Below are 24,007 nucleotides of genomic sequence, written 5' to 3' on the forward strand. Positions count from 1 at the left end.
GCAGGCTGGCTGGGGAAGTGGTAGAGCCTCCATTCCTGGAAATACTCAGGAGCGATGTGTTAGTGCTTAGGGTCATGGCTTAGTGATGAGATTTGGTAGGTCAGGTTGATGGTTGGACTGGATGATCTTGAAGGTCTTTTTCAGCATAGACAGCTCTTTGATTAGACAGCAAGCTCAGCTGCTATTATGTAAGATACATAATTGCCTCATAATGTTTGCAGTTCAGTCTTGCGTTGTCTTGTATGGGAACTACTGAGTCATGGCCTGAACCTCTGATTGATCACCTGAGGCAAGCCATGAGTCAGCCAGAGGAGCACAGGTGAAGGCAATTCACCTGTGCTGCTGAAAGGGGTGGAGCCAGGCTCTACCCCTCCTAGACCTATTTAAGAGCTGGCTACCGGTGGGGAAGGATCTCGTCTGGAGATCCCTCCTTCTGGTGTTTTGTGGTGAGCCCAGCATAAGGGTAACCCTTCCATTTATTCTCTTTTGTTATAATCTACTTCGCCTAACTCTCTTGTTTATTTTGTTGATTGTAACTTCTTAATATCCATTGATTATACATGTCTTGAAGCACTTTTTATTTTTACGTGCTTAGAAGTACACTGTAAGTTAGAAGTATCTTGTTTGTATGTTTTTTTTTTTTTTATTAACTACTAATATATTACAATTCAGGTCCCTGTGTAGAGCAGTGTCCAGTGTCTGAGAGAAATAAATGTGCATGACCATATGACATGGGTCGTGTAGATACAGATCAGCAGGTGCCGAGTGCATATAATGGTTGCACGAGCACTGAATTTCTCTAAAATGTGTGTCACTTTCTTAAGGAGAAAGAAGGTGCAACAAAAGCATAGGAAGTTGGAGTTTATTGTAAGATGTGTGTGTCTATGGAGAGAAGAGGAAAGAGCTTTGTGTATCGGACAACTGAGTGCTTGAGTGCTGGCTCTTTTTGTAAGCCTCTTCGTGACAGTACTAACATTTTGTGCCCAAAGCTTGTCTGTTTTCAGCTTAGGCTTTTTACAGTGACCACTAAAAAGTTGACCCAATAAAAAGCATTCATTGTTTCTTCTAAACCTTGCCTTGTACCTACTAGAGTCAGTAGAGGGAACCTCTATGGGAGAGCAATATTGTTTGTCTGATACTATTGGTACTATTGGGCCTTGCTTTATCTCATTTCAGCTTCCTTTTTTTTCCTACACTACTATCTGTGGCATTCTTTCTCCACCAAACTTTTTTGTTTTTTCTTCACAGTAGTTTTATTTCTATTTAATCTATCATGCAGGACTACGTAGAGCCATGGAACAGGTGGGAAATGAATGTATAAAAACAATATAGAAGCAGATGTACAGGGGAGATACTATCAGTAGGCAGAGAGGTAAAACTTTAGACAAAAATTTTGAAAAATAACCAGCCTTTGATTTGCACACAGTGATCTGTGGTGCTTTCAAGCAGTAACCCTCATGTGAGAAAAACATCACCTTAGAAAACTTAGTATTGGAAGTCTAAAAGAACTTACTGCAGGTGATGTAGTTGATGAGCAAAGGGGACGCTATTTATAAATGACTGTAAACCTGGCATTTACTAAAGTCTTTCATTGTAACAATTGAATAGAACTGTGCGAATAAATTTTATTAATTACAGTCTAGATTCAGAGTAGCTTCTAGTTGAAATTGCAGTTTAACCGCATTGTATTAAATCTTCTTCAATCAAAATCCCCACGTTCCAAAAGGGAAAGGATGACAAATGCTGAAATGTTAAAGTTCATCTGAAATCTTTAGAGTACCAGCTAATTAGAAAACTTCCTTGAATGGCAGATTTGAACAGGAATCATTTTATTACTGCACAATCAAACAATTTAATCTGTATTTTCCATGCAAAGCTTAATGCAGCCTTAACTGTGGCATTGTGGTTTGTGCCTACCTAATGAGATTTATGCTAATACATGCAATTAGTAGGGTAGCTGGATCAAACCGCATAAGATGCGCAAGATAAATATGCTTCTAAAACTGTAAAAGTAAAGAGGTTGAAGTCTTGCGCTTCTATGATTAAAATGTCTTCTAATACGTAGTACCAGAGAAACTACCTTTTATTTCATGAATACAAGAAGTAGAAGTGCTGATCTTGGGATTTAAGTCAAAATAGTTTGTATGCAGTGAGTTGAGGTTTTTTGACTTAGGAAATCTTACGTAATACCTAAGGTTGGCTTAATGAAAAAAATGTATCTTCTAAATCCACATTTTGAAATAGAAGTGTGTCTAAAAATAACACCCAGAACAACAGAAGTCTGTTTTTCAGTGGATTTGCAACCTGGGTCCTGAAACCATTACTTGAAAGACTCTAGTTTAAATTTCCTCGTGTGTCTTAGGACTTTAGTTTATTATCTTCTGGTATTTGTAGCTTCATTTCTTTTTTACCTTTCTTTTTCTCCATTTTTTTCCTCCGTTATTTATTTAGCTGCAGGCTGAAAAAGAACCAGCAAAGATCTGTAGCTAATTGGGTCCAGGTATATATGTAATTAGAAAACAGACTAATCAGGACGAATGACTTGACACTATGCTTTTCCTTTAGTGGGGGGCTGCATGAAGTTGAGGCTTTCTCTCTGTTCAGTTATTTTTGTGCAACTTGCAAGAACTTAATATGATTGATTTATGTATTAAATTTGGTTGAAAATGGTGAAGAATGCCACAGTTACTAACGTGCTGTGGAAACAAATAATTATAGTAGAGGCATGGACTGCAAGATCACAAATGCTTTATTCTTTAGAAAATGGATCCAACCCCCTGGTACTAATTATGTAAAGATAGATTTCATGCAAAACATATTATTAGATTGCATTTATGTTATGAAAATATATTGCAAATATCTATATGAACAATTTAACTTGTTTATTTTAGCCCAGACTTATCGTAACAGCAAGTTTTGGAGTAGAACCAAAAAGGAAAGTGGAATACATATCACTATTAGAAGGAGCACTGGCAATGGTACAGAACAAACCTGAGAAAGTTCTCATTTACAGGCGACCGAACTTGGTGAGTGTACTGTTGTAGTGCCTTAACGTTAGCTTTCAGATACGTATATAGTTGTGGAAATGTTAAGTCATGGCTTGAAGCAGTGATTGAGCACCTGGTGGAAAGGCAGGGCCAACCCAGGGGGATATTAGGTGCATACAGTGCACTTCAGTGACCAGAAGAGGTGGAGCCGACAACCACCCCTTCCCAGACCTCATGTAAGGATTGGCAGTGGAGGCAAGGGTATTTCTCTGAAGATTCCTGCATACCTCAGGCCTTCTGAAGCTAAGTAGCTTCTTTCCTTTATTTCTTTACCTGCTGCTGTTTTGTTGAGTGAATCCTCACTTGCTGCACCTGGAATCTTGCTACTCTGCTATTGTTGTTGCTCTTTCTATTGATTGCAGTAGTCCGTGTGCCTTTTTTCTTCTATAGTTAATATTTTTAATGCATTGTGTTGTAGTTTGCCTTAGTATTTAATGGAGAAACTTTAAATGTATAACATTTAAGTGGAAAACAGAACTAATGCTACTGTACAGAAAATTGAATAATACATGTTTTGGACCCACTCACGTTTTATTCTGTTTGGACACTTCTCTGTTTTCCTATGTTTAGGGGCATGTTCCTCTAACCCCAGGTCGTGATCTTGATTGGGAAGAAGAGCTTGCAAAAGCACAGTGTTACAAGTGTGTCTCTGTTCCTTCAGACCATCCTCTTTATATTCTGTATACATCTGGAACAACAGGCTTACCCAAGGTAAAGGACTATCTGTAGACTAAGTGTTTGTGACCAATCTATTTGCAGTTCCACTTGAGAAAATATGTAGTTGAAAAGGTTGAAAATACCAACCACAGCACAGTGCTGAAAATGATGAGCATTGTTAGAAATGCTTTAATCTCATTATTCATATTTCTCTACTTCAAAGTCAGTGTCTAGGAGTAAATAATGTTTATTTAAATAGTATTAATATAAAAATAAACTATTTAATTCAAAGTGCTTATACAATATAAACCTTTGAAAATAGCAGAATAACTTCTATTCATGATTATTCTCTGTGTTTTTAACTGAGATATGTGTAGAGTAAGCATTTAATGGCAAGATTAGTTGATATCTCTTCCATGACAACATTTATTGCTGAATAGCGTTGCTTATTCATTACTTACATATTAGCTAGTCTTCCCATAGATAAGATGTAATGGATGACATTACACATTAAGTGGAATTAGGCATCTTCTAAAGGCTTGTGTTTCTGAACAGTTCTGAGGATATAATTCCCATGAAAATGAAGGTTTAGATTGGGAAGGGCATTATTTGAAAATCTTTGCTTTCAAGTGTCAATTAGTCTTAATGATTTATTTTTAAAAGCAAACTCTGCATATTTGTTGGGTTCTTACAATTCTTTTTGAAGCATAGAAAATGATCTGAATATAGTTGACCAGCAGTGATTTAACTGTCACAAATTCAGAGGCAGTATCACATGTCCGTAGATATGATTTTGTTCTAACAATCACACAAGTAAAATTATTCAGTTATGGTACCCTCCTAACAAAACTTTTGTTAATCTCAGAGCGAAGACTGAGTTAGAAACTGAAACTAACAAAGGAAACCTGCTTTCTGAAATTCACATTAGTTAATCGTTACCTACGATAGCAGTCTCCATTTTAATGAATTAGCGTGAGGTATTGGAATTTGACAACTTCAGGTCTGTTCAAAATTTAACTGAAGACAGCCATGCTAATGCATTCTTTAAATGATCTTAAATATTCAAATTGTTTTCATTTAGGGTGTTATCAGACCAACAGGTGGCTATGCTGTTATGCTGAACTGGACAATGTCAGCTATATATGGACTCAAACCTGGTGAGGTAATTCTGTTTAAATTCCATCTAAATATTTTGAAACTTGTCATAAAAACAACCATTTTCTTATGTTTTTATTTCATTTTAGGTGTGGTGGGCAGCTTCTGATTTAGGCTGGGTAGTTGGTCATTCTTACATTTGCTACGGGCCTCTTCTTCATGGGAATCCTACAGTTTTGTATGAGGTAAGTGTGTACTGTCAACTTGGACTTTTCCACAGCGAGTGCAGTGTGGAATTAGGAAATCTTGTTTTTCTCTCAAATTTCCATTTTCAGCTTATGTCAAAATTAAGGTATTTTAACATAGTACATTAGGTGTAGCCTCTTCTATTACTGGCTTACTGTACAAATGCAGTTTGTGAGCCACTTCTTATAGCTTTGCAAGAAGCTTAGGTAGCATGTAGAGGAGTAATCTCATCCTTGATTGCTGCAGTGGGAAGTGAAAACTGAGTACTACAGATTCCAGCTTATTGGATTTGCATCAAGGCAGAAGATGGTTCCTGAGCTGGAGATAGAGCAAGGAGTCTGCATTCCCTGCTGTGAATAAGCGCCCTCTGGACCTGGTCATCACCACTGTCACTTCTTGGCTGGATAAGGAACTGGCTGAAGGGTCGGGCCCAGAGAATGGTAGTGAATGGAGTTAAATATAGCTGGCAACCTGTCATGACTTGTGTTCCCCAGGGTTTGGTGCTGGGGCCTGTCCTCTTCAATATCTTTACTGGTGACCTGGATGAAGGCATTCAGTGCACCCTCAGTAACTTTGCAGATGACACCGAGTTGGTTGGAAGTGTCGATCTGCCTGGGGGTAGCGAGGCCCTACAGAGGGATCTGGACAGGCTGGAAAGCTGGGCTGAAGCCAGTGGGATAAGGTTCAACAAGGCCAAATGCCGGGTCCTGCACTTTGGCCACAACAACCCCAGGCAATGCCAGAGGCTTGGGGCAGAGTGGCAGGAAGGCTGGTGTAAAGGAAATGGACCTGGGGATATTGATTGATGCTCGGCTGAACATGAGCCAGCAGTGTGCCCGGGTGGCCAAGAAGGCCAATGACATCCTGGCTTGCATCAGAAATAGTGTTGCCATCAGGAACAGGGACGTGATTGTCCCCCTGTACTCAGCTCTGGTACTGTGTCCAGTTTTGGGCCCCTCACTGCAAGAAAGACATTGACACCCTGGAGTGGGTTCAAAGAAGGGCAACAAAGCTGGTGAGGGGTCCGGAGTACAGGCTTTATGAGGAGCAGCTGAAGGAGCTGGGATTGTTCAGCCTGGAGAAGAGGAGGCTCAGGGGAGACCTTACTGCTCTCTATAATTACCTGAGGGGAGGTTGTAGTGAGCGGGGCATCGGCCTCTTCTCTTGAGTAGCTGGTGATGGGACTAGAGGGAACGGCCTCAAAGTGTGCCAGGGGAGATTCACGCTGGATGTTAGGAAATGCTACTTTTCTGAAAGAGTGGTCAGGCACTGGAATGGTCTACTCAGGCAGGTAGTAGATTCACTGACCCTGGAGGTGTTCAAGGAATGTTTGCACGTTGTATTGAGGGACATGGTTTAGTGAGAGCTATTGGTGATAGGTGGATGGTTGGACTGGATGATCTTGTAGGTCTTTTCCAACCTTGGTGTTTCTGTGATTCTGTTAGAGTGGGGAATAGTGCCTCCATGCCTCTGTAAAAGTATACTGCAGGAACATTCTGCTGTCCATTGGGAACGTGTTGCTGAAAGCACAATGATTAGTGGTACAAAAGAGAGCAGAATCAGAATCACAAGGTTGGAAAGGACCTATAGGATCATCTAGTCCAACCATCTTCCCATTACCCTTGCTACCACAAGCCACTAAACCATGTCTCGTAGCTCCTCATCCAGACACAAGATCAACAGGAATGTAATAATGAATTGAAGTAATAGAATGCATACAGAGACTTGCTTTCACATGGTCATCAGGGTCATCAGCTGAAGCTTTTCTTTCTCAGGAGCTGAGGTCCTCCCCAAAAAATGCTTTCTATGAAGCTGAATGTCTGATGCAACCCTAGTGAGGCTGTGTTGTCTCTTTCTGAGAAGTTACAATTTCTATGTTATCTTTTTCTTCCTTGTGAGTCAACCTCAGTCAAATATGAAAGGTGGAAGTAAGGGGGAATGATAAGTTGTGACTGCGTCACTGCTGGATGCCCCATGCATGACAAAGTGAGTACAGAAATGGGCATATATTTACTGCAGAAGTATTTCAGTCTGAACAAAGATCTCAGTGATGTCCTCAAAGGTTGTTTAGGTAACAAGTGATACCCTAAATTCGGAAGGTGTTGGGAACATTTTTACAGTGTTTCTTCCACATAGCCCAGTGTCATTCAAATGACTAGATGTAGATTGCAGTTCTACTATGCATTCAGTAAAGTCATAGGTAAATTAGATGTGTTGGATTGTTGTCAGGGTTTATTTTCTGGGTTGGAGTGTAAGGGTATGCAGTGTCTTTCCTGATACTCATTGGCATGGAGAACATCAGGAATGATTATATCCTTTCTCAGCAAGAAGGCAGTGGCACGTACTTTAGCTTTGTGACTGGAATTGTTATAGACGGGGGACATGCAAACTTCCTGGCATTACCTATTGGTCATGTGAACTGACATGCTACTGCCATGTGCAATAAACAGAGGGAAGAGTCAGCGTGATACTTCCTGGAAGATCTTTCAGCCGAAGGAGTGAAGATCTGTGGGATAATTTTCCATTAGAATGTTTAGAACTGCATTTTGCCCAGTGAAAAAGGCTAAATCTAGTCTAGAATAAACCTCAAATAACATCTAATGGAAGTTGTAAAGAGTATTGGCATTAAGTAGTATGATCTACTGATCTAGTTTAACTCACCTTACTGCTTGCTGTGTAAACAGTCTGTGGCACCATATGCACTCACAGCATTCACGTGATTTCACACAATGGTAAATTTATTTTTACAAGTGCAGGTTGTAGGAAGAAGACTGGTAATCTCTCACAGAACAGTAAACTGCTTAGCTATCAATTCTGATGATTTGCTCTCCCATTTATCATTTCTGTAATGGGAAAATGTGACATAAACAAAATACAGTGTTTAGAATACAAGTACATTTTAAAATCTTAAAAATTGAATTTGATTTTGTCTTTGTGGTTTTAGGGATTTCTTCTCTTCATTGAAAACCTGTAGGTAATGTGCTAAGCTGTTCTCTGAAACAAAATTTTTGTCAGAATATTTTTCTTCCATATCATGTTCTGAGCTGTAAGGTTGTGAGTAACTTTTGTTTTTTAGTTTCTAGGTGTTGAATTGATTTTTTTTTTCAACAATCTCATAGGGAAGTAGGCTTGCAAAACAAGTATTTCTTCTAAACTTTAAGTTTCTTTCCCTAAACAACTGAGACATATAAAAACTCACATACTTTAATATTCTCAGCCAATGATGTAGTGACTGGAGGAAACTTTAAAATAAATAAATAAATAAATTATTCTTAATTTCTAGCTCAATTTGCCTTGTGGATAGAAGTTTACTGACTTTCTTACTTTGTCAGCTTTCTGCATGAAAGTTCGAAGCCAATGCATTACTGAAATACGATGCATTGAGTATCTATAGTGCAACAGTGGCAATAAAAATGAGACATTTGAGTATAACATATGCCTAGATCTTTCTGGAAGAGTCTTCAATATGTTGCCCTTGAGTTTACAAATTGGGTCACGTTGGAACTTCTGAGAGCTTTTTAGTCAGTGACAGATGTCAGCTTGCTGATTGAAGGAGTTACTTTTGGCATGTTTTGCGTGATAAATATGTGTAGTGGGGCACAGGTTAGGGTGGAAGAACACTTGGAAGTAAGGATTTTTCTAGGGCACTGTGAATTAAAAGTAATTAGTAGTTTTGTCCTTTGTTTTTTGAAAAGAGGATTGTGTTTGTTTCAAAGCAGTGGTGCAAAGTTCTAAGTAAAGGAAGAGAGGAAGATTCGGGAGATACGTTTAAGTAAGAGAATATCATAAACTCATGTTCTAGACTCTTGTAGACAGGATTCCTTAGTAACTAAATATGCTCTTTTGTGGGAAAAAGAATAGAGTAAGTTTTCCATAATTCATATGTTCGTATCTATACATATGTCCAGAAGTAACTGTGTACTTGTGTACATAAGCAAACTTGGAAATAACTCCAGATGCCAGAAAAACCAGAGATGGTTTAATGATGTTTAGCAATACATACGTACATAGTATACAGCTGTTCCATCCCTTTTGCTCCTCCCTGATGTGACAGTTGTCATGTCGTTCTGTGTGTTACTGCTTATGTTAAGAAAAAATTACAGCATCGTTATGGATAAAAAATTTTTTCTTGTGTAGAAGACAATCTGGAGCCTCCTTTGACTAGTATGGGTTGGCAGAAAGATCACTATAGCAAGGGAAGTCAGTTTTGGCTCTGAAAAAGTAACTAGAGTTGAAGCTTTGCATACAGACCTATTCAGTATACAGTTTTCAGTTGTGTTTTTCTGAAGTGGAGACGTGAGGAAGAACAATCTGTGTTGTGCACAGAAGTCCCACAAGATTCCTTTTGTCCCTCTGCTGCATGGTGGGTAATTCTTTTACGTCCATACACTATATACCGTCCCTGTAAAATCTTCTAAGTTTAGTATCCTTAAGCAGAAAGCTGTTACTTATTTTGACCTTGTCTCATTTTCTGGAAATGAAGGTTTTAAAGGATGTGTAGATTACTGGAGGCTATATTTAAGTACTGAAAGGCCATCTCTCAGTCTTGAATCTACTTTCCCAGCAACTTAAATGATTTGTGTAGGTGATCAGGGTTAATGTTACGTTCAAAATTAATGAAGCAGAAATATAATCTAGACAAACACTACCTATTTTGTACTTTCAGCTGATAATGTTTCTTGTCGTGGGAAGAATAGATCAGTGTATGAGGTTGAATTTAGGGTATATCGTCTCTACACAAGTTAGAAATCTTTCTTTTCTCTATCCAGAAGGGTGGATGTTCTGGGCAAAGTAAGGATGTAGACATGCGAACAACTTGTGGGAAATGCTAGCAGATCTGGTAGTAGAACTCATTATTGCTCTCAGTAAGAAAAAAACATGGTATTGATTAAAATACCTCATATTGAAGCTAAGAGGATGAACGATCTCATGTCCCTTTAGATGATTGAATGGTGGAGCACTGTAGAGTAAACAATTCTCATCATTACTGCTGCTGTCAAACAAAAATGTGCTCATGTGGGAATGTGCATGTTCACTCTGAGATAAAGAGAAGGCCGTTCTGGTGGCCAGTGACAAGTGGAAGCTGCCTGCAGACAAGCTCCTATGTAAGAAGTAGCTGACCAAGGTTATCCTGCGGCCAAGGGGTGTATGAAGCACAATACAACCTTGAGGGATGAGTTTTATGTGCAGCACAGTAGAGGCCTGCACATACTCAGGTCAGCTCTTATGTAGATCACTAACTTTATGATGAGCAATAGTATTCCAGTTAAGATTGCTTCTAGTTTCGCAGTATGTGAAATAGTAGACAGTTTACTGTTTTGACTAAAGGCTTTGTGGACTGACTTCTTATTTGTAAACTTTGTAGAGTGAATACTTATTTCTGTGTGTATGAGTGTGAGAAATGCCAGCATACACTTCTGGGAGCTAGTCCTTCTAGTGTCAGCATGTGTCATGCAATTGCATTCTCATATGCACGTGTGTTCATAAATATACCTGTATCGCTACTAGCCTCTTATTTTCCCCGTTATGTATGTGTTGCTTATGCTTCTACGTATATTTAATCAACTAGAGTTTTCAGGTATGTTCACCTGTTCCATCTGCTACTCAAGATGATTTTTAATCATATTTGTTTTTATTTTTAGAAACTTAGTTTATGACTTCTTTTAAGCTCCTTGGCTTTTTAATAACGAAATTTTTGTGGCATATTTTGAGTGAACACGTAAACATGTGTTTGTACCCCATCTCCACCTGCATTTCATTTCCAGATGCTCAGTTGTTATAAGATAGAATTTTGGGATCTTCAGGATTTCCACAAATACAGAGAATTCCATTTAAAAACGGCTTTCATTAGATAAACAGGAAGAAAATAAAGAAATAAATGATTTTTCTTTTCACATTTTATTCTCTTACTGGAATTTCATTTTCTAGTTGGAAAACAAACTTGTTTCCAACAGAACTGATACAATTTTAAGGCTCGGAACCACTGTGATTGGCTTTTCTGACACTGAATAACAAGAAGCAAAAACTTTGGCTAGTAGCACAAATGCACACTTATAGAATTAAATATTGTATTAGCTTGAATATTAAATTATTACACTCTAATTAATGTTTAAGCACCTAATGCACATTAATTAAATTCTTTATTCTGAAGGGATTAACTCATCGCTGATGCTCTTGTTAAGAAGGGGAATGTGATGTGGATAAAATGTCATTTGCCCAGGGATAAGAGAAGGACTTAAATAGTTTTACAACATCTGTTCTTGACCACTGATGTGGTGGTCTATGTGAAATGTTTTGCATGCATTGCTGGAAGAGAATAATAGCAACAAAGAGGTTTCCATTCTAGAAGATATGGAGTAATGCAATAAGAAATTAAGAGGAGTGTTAGGTCATTTTTTCAGTTGTCTCTTTTACATGATGATCTTACAAGTGGAGCTTTACCACTGTGTGAATGTATGATCCCCATACATTATAAAATTACACCTGAATTTAAAGTGTGTTCATTTTTTAATACAAAAAGGGTAGAAATCGTATTCTTTTAACAATAAATACTAAAGAAAAAGCAGAGTTAGTATCTGGTTCACCTATACATCTCAGTTAGTAGTCTGCTTTTGGTTAGATCATTATGAAACAGTAATAGGACATTTGGAATTTTTCTTTCTCTAAGATACCACCAATTAAGCTTTCAGACAAACATTATGAACACAGTGGCTTCTTTTTGAGGATTGAAAATAGGAATAAAAAAAATAATTGCAATCCATAGTGGGAAAAATTATATTTATGGAAAGGGACACCATAAAATTTTTATTCTGTTCAGAAGACTGCCTTAATGGTGTGTATTTATAAATGGTTGTGAAAGTTTGTCCTGGCCTAATGGTAGCTTGTGGGCTAGGGAGTATCAGGAATGTTCTTCAGATAAGGAGAAAAAAGGCCTGAGCACATTTGCCCAAGGACAACCACTGTTGAATATAGACCAGACTGACTACTTAGAGTGATTTGTTTATTTTTAAATTACATAGTAGGAGACAACTTGTTATTTCAATGATTGCTATGGTAACTACATGCTTTCAATTTTTACTTGTCATAAAACCATTGTCAGGAATGTGAGAACAGTAATGAATTCCTTTGAATATAGCAAGTACTTTTTTTTTAATCTGTCCTGGATTGTTTTTCTTTAAGGCATGACAAGCTTTAGGTATAAGGAAGCTCCTTGAAGCCTCCCAGCCCACTCTGGGTTGCTTGTGAGCATTGTATCCCAAGCTGTAAGCATCTTTTCCCTTTTCCCAGAGTGTATCTGTGGACTTGGAATTAAGGTGAGAGAGAGGATGTTGACCATACCTGTCATGGAGCTCTGAAATCAAGTAACAACTTGATTTCAGTGGTCTAGGACAGAGAGACCTATAGTCCCACACAGAGCAAAAGCGGGATGAATGTTGCTGTGCCTGGGGAACCTCTTCCTCAGAGCTCTTATGGGGCTTCTTCTAGTCACTGCTGTTGTAACAAATCTACGGCCTACACAGCAGCAGCAACGGAGGAGCCCAGGATTATGCTTACTGTCATCTAGCATGTTTTTTAGCTGTGTTGGGGCATTTCCAGCCATTACCATCAGCTTATAAAGCTCTGTATCTGGAGTTCTGCTGCTTCTGTCATCTCTCTATCAACATCCGTATTGATTATAATTGTGGAATGAATTCAGTAGGATGTATCAGATCCTTACTGGGGGTTTGGTAACAGGGCCAGTAGCAGCAGGAGAAATTCCTCAGAATGTTTCCTTTTGAATCCTGACATGTCTGGTATCAACAGGTTTTAGGGGCAATGAGTTCCATGTATAATATTCACTGCACTGAGAGAATTTTCTCCTCATAAGTTGGAATTTATCTTTGAGTAGCCCCTTATTGTTAGCAGTATGGCAGAAAGGGGATTGCTGAGCTGTTATTGATGTGGAGTTGGGTACTTCATTATAACTCTCAAGTGTCTTTTTTTCCTCAAGTAATCCATCCCAATGGCTGCTGACTTTCTCCACAGGAAAATTTTTTTATCCCCTTGATCATTTTTGCTGCCTGTGAATCTTTGTTCATAATCACACATTATCCATCAACACATTCTTCCTGAGGATGACTGCTCAGTTGGTAGACATTTGATAAATTACATGCTCAAATTAGGTACTTCCAGAAAGAAAGACATTCCTATCTGTCTATCTTTCTCAGAGTCTCTTGGTAGATTATTAAAAGAAAGTCTTTTCTATGTGAATCCTCTTAGCTGATAAAAGAAGTGCCTGTTGCACTTCTGAAATCAGGTGAGGCAGATCACTCTCATTCTGACTGCCTTATTCTTCATTACTGTCATCTTGGTTCCTGTCACTCAGTTTCTATTGACAGCAATTTTTAAAATAAATTTTCATCTGCAGTATTGATACAAATACTGAACAGTTTGTGTCTTGAACTGATGCCAGCAAATCTGATGGAAGCATCTCATTTGCTAACACTCTTCAATTGACTCAGCAATATGTCACTATATTCTGAATTCAATTACCCTCTGCTTTATTTTTTTTATAATGCTTACTTTTTAAAAAGTCAAAATTATATGTGGTAATAAGCCTCTCGTGGCATCTTGCAGTGCTCACAATTTTTGTATGATAAATGAGAACTCTCTTTGGCAATTTTATTTGTAGGTTATTGTGCTCTGAAATTAATATGCAGTCTCAGATTTGTTTTGTCTATGTCAATTTTTGTTTATGCATTTGCTAAACTGTTACCAGCTGCCAAGGCACTGGAGAGCTTTTTCTGCAGAATCAGTAAGAAAATTCATAGCTAGGCCAGATTTTTTTTTTTTTTTTTTTTTTTTTTTCCCCCTAAATGACCGTTTTGTTTCCTTATTGGTAATTATGTCTTATTGGCTATCAGGGGAATTTCCTATTCCTTTCCTTATGAGGCTCTTGTTTTATCTGTGGAGAATTGCACTTCTCTAAACCTCAAGTCAGGATCTGGAACAGGTAGAACTTGCTGGAGGTGCAAGGTCTGGGCCTGAGCCCTGCTGCAGCAAGGCTCAAGTGGGGATCAGGGGAGAGGGCATGAGCATAAATTGCTCAAAGTTTTGCTGTCATCCCAGTGCTCAAGGTCAGGCCATAGCGTGCCTGACCTTGAGCACCTGCAGCCAAACTCATAGGAGGCAGCTGGGCGCTTGAGGCCAGAAACTGAGCTCTTAGGAGCTCTGGTAGTTTACATTTGTTTAAAAATTACAGACTGTGTTATTATTGGCAGAATAACCAATCTCATGTCGCCCAGCAGTTAGTCTTTGTATTTTTTTTCTGTCTGAGTTCATTACAAATGTTACTACTTCATTTTCATAATTAGTGAATGAGATGTGTATGGACATTTGGAACGTAGCAGTCTAGGACTAGTTGTGTTAGTGACGTGGCTTGAACTTCTAAGCAGATAATAGACCTGCAGATCTGCAACCGAGTGCTATATGGAGAAGACATGAACTTGAACAAAGGGGTTCCTCAACAAATGTTGATGAACATTTGAATGAATATATGAAAGCTGCACTGAAGATGTGTGGAAGGAGAAGGCTTAAGGACAAAAAAAATCTTTTTCTTTGGGAACTGTTACATGAAATGAAAAAAGGACTTATTTTTTCAGTAAGATAATATTCTTTTGCACGCCATTTTTGGAAGCTCAAACGGGCTGTTAGAAAAACAGAGATTTTGTCATTGATGATTCCCTGGGTGTGTTTTGTTTATTCTCTGTTTGCTTCTCATCATCTCTTCTACTCTTTAGAAGAAGGCTCAGTTTTATCTTCTGATTTTTCTCGCTTTTTTCCTCTTGTAAACATCCTCTGCTTCCTCAGCAGCACTCTCATAGTGGTAGTTCACTGTAGGGCAGCAAAACCAGTGGGATACAGCCAGCCTCAGTCACCCTGAAGCCTTGAAATCTGGCAGCACCCTTGCAGCTCTCTTGCAGCTTCTCACCCGTGCCATGGAAGAGTTTGCAATGGGGAGAGAATTTGGGAGCGCGGAAAGGACAAATTCCCGAGAGGCTGCATCATAGCAGGGGGTGGCGTTCATTGATGGCATGGGCAACAAACTTGATTTGTGTGCCCTTCTGTAAAAGGATTTACTGTGTTACTAGTGCTTTCTTACTGGAATAAAGATAGCGGATTTAGCAAATTCTTCAAGGTATGCACGTGCCTGTGCTCTTTCTGTGTCTTCACAAATTGAGGTATTAATTAGAGTTTTGAGTGTTACTTTTTTCACTAGACCTATCAATCTCTCGTATTGTGTTTGTCTTCTTGCAAATCTGCTGTTTTAAATGAAAAAGTATATCTAATTTCTTGAAAGCTGGTGGCAGATGTCAAGACTGTACTGCCTGTGGCTGGCTAAGAATACAAAATTGTGCCTGTAATGAAATACATGAATGTGAATGACACTTGTTAAGGACACACTCCAAGTTTGCATTTACACAAGTAGTGTGGAGGTATAAATTTATTTTATGACTGGTGAACTGCAGTGAAGTTGGTGATTTTTTCAGTGGTGAAGCCTTCTTTATATTGATGGCTATTTGCGTAAAACAGTGATGAAACTGGGTTTTGCAATATGAAGAGCATGTCTCTCCTGTATTGTTTGTATGCTTTATATTTGGAACACCATAGAAAATTACTTTTATTATTTTTTGTTGTTATTTACTAGTGGACAATTTGTCACTTCCAATTACTTTTGTTTACAATTTTCCTGACTATGCCCTGTAACTAAAACCAGTGTTTAGTTTTCCAAACCCTAACTCACTCCCCCAAAATACATACCGTAGTCTGATATCAGACTAATGCAGTAAAGGGTATTTGGTTTCTCTCTGGTCTTCATTTGCAGCAGCAGCACAAAGATACCCAGAAGCCAGTTGTAAGCAGCTGAATGGGGATTTCTCCAGAAATAAGAGAAAATTTCTAGGTAACAAGTTGGTGTTATGACAGGTAGTTCTGTGCATGGGGGATATAGCTGAAATGCCACTGCATCCAGAGACTCATTCTCCAGTGAGACTCAGTGTTTTAACAGCCTGTCTCACAATAAGGATAGATGTAGAGATGACTCCTTCTGATGCCAGTGTAACAACAGCTATTTGGGCTGTCTTTTCATTTGCTTGTCAGTTTGTCCTGTTTTTCTCAGCAGCTGGTGTATCCTGTACTTGTTCAAGAGATTGTGCCCAAAGCTTATGAAATTTATTTTTTCAAGTTAATGCACATACAGTATTTAACAAATTCTGCTTTAAAGTCTTATTTGAAATTAGTTCTGTTGCTGTGCTACCACTACTGTTACATGTGCAAGCCTTGAACTGTCAAGGAATTATGTATTTTTATCCTGTGACATTTTAAATTATTCTCTCCATAGGGGAAGCCTGTGGGAACACCAGATGCTGGTGCCTATTTCCGCGTGCTAGCAGAGCATGAAGTAGCTGCCTTCTTTACTTCACCAACTGCAATTAGAGCAATCCGTCAGCAGGACCCTGAGGCAGCCCTGGGAAAGCAGTACTCTCTAAAAAGGTGAACTAAGGATACAGGGGAAGCAGTTTCTTACAGAAACATACTGGATAAACTAAGAATAGCAATGTTTGGGGCTTTATCCACCTCTGTATAGCAGAATTGCAATGTGGTCTTGACAAATCAGGTGTACGCATTTGGTTGTGAATTTCTGTTGATTGTTTGGAGGAGAGATGAGCTATGAAAAGCGTGATTTTAATTACCATGAAAAAGATGACTCTAAGGTTAAGAATTCTTAGTGAATTAAGGATGCTTACTCAGTTTTACTCCACTGTTCTTATATTCTGCAATACAGTCTTGGATTACATGATCCTGTACCATTTTCCCATATGATCTCCCACTTCACTGAGTGCACAGGATCTTCAGTGTTCATTTAATCAGAAGCTAGTCAATATCTTATCTTTCCATTATTTAATTTCTGATTACAGTTATGTACTGCTATTTCATACTGTCTTTTGAAGTGTTTATCGCTGTGCTACCTCTATGCTTCAAAACTGTGAGTTCATCCTTATAAATCCCTTGTGAGATGAGAGAGTGGTATTAGCCGTGTTTTGCAGATGGGGAAGCTGAAGCACAGGGAGATTAAGGTCAAAGTCTTCTATTAATTTTGAATACTCAATCTAAGCCACTAAAGTACTGCTGTTGGAGAGGTTTTAGCATTTTATGATTAAAATACATTATTAACGTTATGTGGTTAAAATGCTTCGTATATTTTCTTCATGTACCTGTGATGTTCAGTAATTCTACAAATAAGGCTAAGTGTCATACAGCAGACGTTAAGAATGTGTGGTTTTGGATGACATCTGATCTTGGAGTTGAATCATTTACTCATCATCAGATGAAGGTCATGTGAGATGCTAGGCAGTATTCAGTCATGGGAGCATCTTCTGTCACAGTTGTCCGAAGAGTAAAGGAAGATGAGAAGCTGCATAGCTTAATTGTACCTTCACTTTCTTAATTACTCTGAAAAGTTTTATGTATCAGTAAGCTGGATTTATTCCTGAGGTATTCATTACAAGTTTTCTTCCATCTCTTTTAAGTGCTGTCATCAGTTGTTTCCCTTCCATGAAATGAGGAACAAAGCTTTTGAGACCCTAAAGCCCTTTTCTTCTTTGATGTTTCATAGTAAGAAGGTGGCTCACATGCTAGAAAATTTAATTGCCATTCCTCAGCACTTCTTTAGGTGGTGACTAAAATGAGCCATCCATATAATTAGAGTAATAATCAAGTAGAAAATCTGCTAAGCTACTGCTGTGTAAGTTGCTGAATTTTCTTGCCAAAGAATTCTAGGCAAATAAGAGTCCCCTTGCTGATATCAGCTGTCCTAAATGTTAAAAAGGTATTTTTGTCATTCCTGTTCAGTGCTTAGTTGATGAGCTTCTCCATTTGAGTACAGTTTGATTCTGCTCATAATTAATTCAGCTTTGGGCCATATCATTCCCTGTTACATCATTTCTCCTCTAGAGCAGCATTTAGAATGTAGTATTCTCTTGAATTGTCTTAAGTCAGTTAGATATAAAGTCCAAGCTCCTTTTCACCTACGGGTAAAAAGTCAGCATCAATGAAAGTTCTCTGACTACTAGCATGGTGCTGTAAGGTTGACAGTCTTCAGCATGCCTCTCTTTCAGTGTTTGGCAAGAATTATCTTACCATAAAGTCTAGTTGTGACTCTTAATTACTTGGTTATGTGTGAAAACTGCAGTTCTTCAGAAATAGGGTCCAATAAATGACTACAATCTCCTTTCTTGGATGGACTTTTCCATTGAAGGTCAAGAGGATTTCCTTTCAGTTTGAAATCTGTCTTATGTTTACTTCATACACATCTACTTCTTATGCTATGAAACTTTATTATCCATATTATTTTGTATAAAGATGTAAAGTGGAATGCCTTTCTGCCGTCTGGGATAAAGTATCCCTACTTATTCTAGAAACTCAATATCATATGGCCAGAAATGTATTTCTTGGAAGAGGGTTCCATCGTGGTGCATTTGGTTCCTGAGAACTTATACTAAAATACACTGTGGGTGAAGGTGTTTTTGTTTTAAAATCTTATTTAAAAAGAACTTCCTGATAAGATATGGAGAAGGTAGGCAATGCCAGCTTCCAGTACACAAAGGTGTACTTGATTTACAGGAGTAAATAGAATGATAACCAGAGTTCTGTTCTTATGAACTGACATAAAGTATATAAATCCCTGTTAAAAACCGATACTGTTTGCATCACTTACAACTAAATTATGTTGTATGTTCCAAAGCTTATAGCGTGCTTTATTCAAATTCCATATTGGCTTTTGGAATCTTAAATTAATATTTCCCTTTGAGACAAAACATCACTTATGTCTTAAACATGGGTTATGTTAAACAGCAGAAGAGATTTTTGATTTGCCGGACTGTGGGTTAAAAGCCCTATTCAACCACTTGTCTCTGTGGTGTCTTTAAAGACCAGGTTTTTGATAACACACAGAGCTGCTGAGCAGTCCATCTGATCATACTGCTGCCTGTTGTGTTTGAAAATCAACCCAAATTCTATGACCGGCAAGTACCTGTGTGTATTCTGGTTGGCTTTTGGAGTCAGTTAACATCTTCATGAGGTAACTCCGTAGCATTGAACTATTTGGAATCACAATCCATCTTTCAATTGACTTGATTACTATGATTTGGTTAGGTCTAATTTCCAAATGATTAACAACTGACAGCTATACATGAAATTGGGTAACAGTTCAACAGATTAAAATATGAGCAGTAGTAATTTGTAGCTCCTGTTCATGGCCTACTTGGTGTTCTTTGCTTTAGATTAATTGTGAGTGTTCCGTCGTTTTATTATATCAAGAGATTCTGGAGGCTGAAGCATGTTTGTTTGATACCAGATATTAATGTGATTGTTTAAAGAAGAAATACGAGACTGGCTACATAAAATCCATTCAGAAATAGCAAATCTGAAGTTGATTAGTAACTGCTAGTTTCTCTCTCAAAACGCAGGAACAAGGGGATGGGAAATTAAATTAGCAATTAGAGCAAAAAAAATTAGAGCTGTTAGAAATTCTTTCTCACAAAATTCATGACTCGCACATGCTGCTGGAGATGTGATTAAAGCTCAGAATCTAGGACAATTGGAGTACGTTACTGAGTGCTGTTTGCTACCACCTACTTTGTGCTACTGTCGATCATGTATGGCTATTTCTCATGAAGTCTTTAGCAGAGTTCTTAAAAAGCTGTTGTGGAGCTCCCTTTCACCTGTACTTGGAAAAGGAACTGAGCTGCTTTTGTATTCTATGTCTCTGACTTGGCCACCCAAACATTAAGTGGTTGAATCCTCCTGAACAGGGTAAAATATCATTGGGGAGGGGAATGGGCAAGAATATCAGTGGAGAAAAATGAGGTGAATAAAATATCCATGTGTGTCACATGTTTAAGTATCTACAGACTCCAGAGGCTTTAAGAATTAGTCAGAATTTTTTATTCCCAGATTCTGTTTAGAACTGTAAATTAACCTTCCTCACTTTTTTTTTTTTTTTTTTTTTTTTAAGTGAGGACAAGTTTATTTAATGTGATGCGGGGATTTGCTTTGCCAGGAAAAACTGACATATACATTCCAGACTTAAAAGCACTTCTACAATCTTTTAATCTGGAAGAGTTTAGCATGAGTTCACTCATGTGAACGCTCCTGCTTTGGGATAGTGGTTTTGATATGTGGTTTCTTTGTGCTTGGAGTGACACCAAAATGTGCATGCTGTTTTGAATTACTTAGATTGTGACAGGACCACAAATGCTCATCTGTCCCCTGCATGAGGTAGCACTTCATATCCACTCCACTGGACTAATAGGGCCTAAAATCTTGATTTTCTGAGTGACTACGTAGGACATACTTACTTAATGGAGAGGTTTTAAGATCTTTCTACTCCATTAACTGCATTGCAGTGGTAGATGATTGCAATAATAGATGCATTGACATGCTTTGAAGTTTTAAGTGGATTGTTAAAAAATTGTTCACAGTGGGACATTTTATAACCGTTGCCCTCTCTCTTGTTATACTGTTTGAAAGGAGAAAATAATTCTATGATTCTGTAAGTCCATAGCTCTTATGCTTTGTTAGGCTTATAGCACTTTGCTCTTGTATTCTCTTTGATGGGTTTGTATGGTAAGTTGTCCAAATGCTAGTCCCAGTTCTTCCCACAACATGGGATTGCTCTAGAGCCTGTGGAAACAGGCCTGATTATTAAAGCTAGGGATTCAAAAGGAGGAGTTCTGGTTCTGGCTTAAGGTGTAACATGCTGTCTTAATTTTTTAGACAAATCCTTGAGTGCTTGGCCTATTGCTAGCTCTGTTTTTAAAGCAAGGGCATTTATTATAAAGTTAATACATTCATAAGTTAAATTTTTACATCTGAGCTGAAATTCTGTGTTTAGTAGGCCTACTTACAGAATATTCAATACCATACAATCATGTAAATTGAGCAATGCTTAGGAGAAGTGTCCTGCATGACACTTGACTTAGGAGAAGTGACTGCATGAAACATGAGTCTCAAAAAGCTTTTCAGAAAGTATCTGTGGGTTTTATTTATTCAGTATTTTGTTCTTCACTATCATAAATTTTTAACTGTTTCAGCTCAACAGCTATTAACTGTAATTATCGGCAGTAGCTTGTGCTTTCAAAGAAAATACATTCAGGATTCTAATTGGGCACACACTCATTAAATCATCACCTTCTACTATGGGAGATGTGCTCAGAAAGCAGTTTGCCAAAATGATGCAGATTTACAAGTACAGAAAACACTACGCTTCCTTGATGTGAAAGCTGCTTGCTTACACATTTGCTTTGAGGTTTTATCTGTTTTTTTGTCTTTATATTGCTTGATGTTCCATAGTAACTTCCAGTCTTGGTGCATTTAATAAAAAGATTTGAAAGACTGTGCCTTTCAGCAGGAATTTTGGCTAGCACAGTGTCAGACTTCCATGAAATCAGTTTAAGGACTTCTGCTTTCTGTGTCAGTGTCCTCCAGTACACCTACACAGTACAATCAGACATCAAGGAAAAGACCACCCCCCTACTGTGATCAGACATCCGTATTCTTAGACACGGTCTATATACACATCAGTCCTAGCAGTGGACATGTGCTTAGCCATGTAAAACTGTAGTACTAAGACCTCCAATTTGCTTGAAAAAGAACTTGCTTTCTGCCCTGTCCTACATGAGGATATGACAAAGAGACAAACTCCTTCTCAGATGTTAGCTATTCAGTCTGACACAGCAGCAGGGGTTTGACTTCCAAGCTTGACAGCAAGTTAAAAGCTTGCTGTTAACCCACCTGCTTACTCTGTACCTTTTCCAAAAATTATCTTCAGCTTTGAGAGCGCTGAATTCTTATTTCTAGCTACACCTTTAGCACTGTATGCAGTTCAGAATACTGCAATATAATGATGTAAAACTATTAGTGCCCAGAGGAGGGCTGCGAAGGTGGAGAAAGGTGTGGAGGATAAGCTGTGTGAGGAGCAGTTGGGGTCCCTTGGTTGGTTCAGTCCAGACCTGAGGGGAGGCCTGATGGTGCTCCAGCTCCTTGCAGGGAGCGGAGGGGCAGTGCTGAGCTCTGCTCTGTGGCCCAAAGATGCTGGAGTTCAAGCAGCTTTCAGACAATTCTCTCAGACATAGGGTTTGATTTTGGGTGGTCCTAATAGGAGCCAAAAGTTGTACTTGGTGATCCTTGCAGGTCCCTTCCAGCTCGGGCTGCACGATGATTCTGTAAATCTGTCACATTATAGTCATGATGACTCTTTGTTACATGAAAGAAGTTTGCTGCTCTGAGACCAGATATCCCTGCCTTCTTTTTCCAAGGAGTGTGAGAGCAAGATAATAAATCATTTTTTACTTTTGTAACTTTTTAATAAGACGACGATCTTTGACCAGTGTTGTGAGTAGCCGCAAGTTTAAATGCAAGTTAACATGGTTTTAAGTTGCTTATTACAAAATCAGAAATGCAAAAAATCTTCCACAAAAGGAATAAAGTTGCTGTGCCAATCTTGTAAAGGTCAAAACGTGCAGTTTGCTGTGATGTACTGTAATGTCCTGATTCTATGTAGTAATAGTCATATTTAAGAAAGCTACAGTTGACAGAGGACCTTATCATACTAAACAAAGCGTAAAATCAATTTGTAGGGCTTAATGAAGGACAGCAGTGTGGCAAAATTTGATGAAAGATGATGATTAAGACTGGGAGGGGGGGGCTATTGCCCATGTAGCACTGCCTGATTTAGTGGTGTGCAAATGCTCTGCACCTGTCTTGATTTCCAGGTGTTGCATTTATTTTTTGCCAGAGTTGCATCAGAGTATCCAGCCAAATAGGCTGAATTCCAATACCATTATTCTGAGATCATCGTTGTCTTGTATGATTACATGATTTATTTTTTTATTTATATGTAAGTAGTCTCTGTCTGTATAGGAAAAGGTATTTAGCTGCTGTTTTTTTCTCTACCAAACTCATTTCTGAAGGCATATAAGAAGATAACTCACAAAACGTTAAGATCTGTTTAAATGGAACATTGTTAAGAACTTAAAGCTAAGAGTTATGCTACAGGTATTTTGTATTACTTCTGCTTATTTCTTCACTAATTTCTGATATCTCTTTTTTTTGTTTTGCTGATGGATATCTACCTAGATTTGTGTATAAATTTTTAAATATTCCTTGCTTCCATTTACTGTTGGCTGTCACTAACCTACCAAGATCTCTGAATTTTGAAAATAAAGCTTCTTTCACATGATATGTCAGATTGCATAAATTAGTATTGCAGGATTTCATTTGTTACTCAGTGGGATTGAGTACATCCATCATTTCATCATACGAAGAGTAAGAGACTTCCCTCCCTTTTTTTCTTTATCAGGGACACAGACAACAAATGTTTACTGAATTAATTGAATTATTTTTTGTGTTACTTTCCTGTCCAGATCAGGATGCATTTTTTTTTTTATACATACATGCATACATATATATATATATTTTTACTATTATTTAAAGGTTCAGGATGCTGTTTGTAGCTGGTGAACACTGTGATGTGGGCACACTGGAATGGTCAAAAAAAGTCTTCAAGGTACCTGTCTTGGACCACTGGTGGCAAACTGGTGAGTATTTTAAACTACAGTTAGTAAAATATGGTGATGAGATGTTTTCTGACCTTGTTCTTGAGTCTGCAGGTAGATCAGCTATGTGTTTCCATTTATAGGGTTGGGACTAACTCTGAATACAAACAAAAAAATTGGATTAATTCAACATCAAAATGTGAAAATGTGTTTTTTTTTTTTTTTTTTTTTTTAAATTAAATATTTTTTATTTAATTTAATTTTTGTTTTTAATTTTTTTTTTTTTTTTTTTTTTTTTTTTTTTTATTTGCATATCTTATGTAATTAAAACCAAATGAATGGAGTACTAGGATGTTGGCTGGTCAG

At 38.0% G+C, this 24,007-nt stretch overlaps 1 protein-coding gene across 2 annotated transcripts in view; it reads left to right on the forward strand.

The window, feature by feature from the left end:
• Nucleotides 1–24,007, forward strand: part of ACSS3 (acyl-CoA synthetase short chain family member 3) — a 76,720-nt gene that overhangs the window by 18,228 nt on the left and 34,485 nt on the right. The window contains exons 4-9 of one of the 2 annotated variants that reach the window (XM_042815465.1): nt 2,892–3,026; nt 3,618–3,758; nt 4,786–4,866; nt 4,949–5,044; nt 16,426–16,577; nt 23,580–23,683. In XM_042815465.1, the coding sequence (XP_042671399.1) occupies nt 2,892–3,026; nt 3,618–3,758; nt 4,786–4,866; nt 4,949–5,044; nt 16,426–16,577; nt 23,580–23,683 (709 nt within the window). The remainder of the gene's footprint in view (nt 1–2,891; nt 3,027–3,617; nt 3,759–4,785; nt 4,867–4,948; nt 5,045–16,425; nt 16,578–23,579; nt 23,684–24,007) is intronic. The other variant, XM_042815466.1, reaches the window with a different exon arrangement.

The sequence above is a fragment of the Centrocercus urophasianus genome, unplaced genomic scaffold (assembly GCF_019232065.1).
Source record: "Centrocercus urophasianus isolate 14NV4802_14NV808 unplaced genomic scaffold, USGS_Curo_1.0 seq_15, whole genome shotgun sequence".
Lineage (NCBI taxonomy): Eukaryota > Metazoa > Chordata > Aves > Galliformes > Phasianidae > Centrocercus > Centrocercus urophasianus.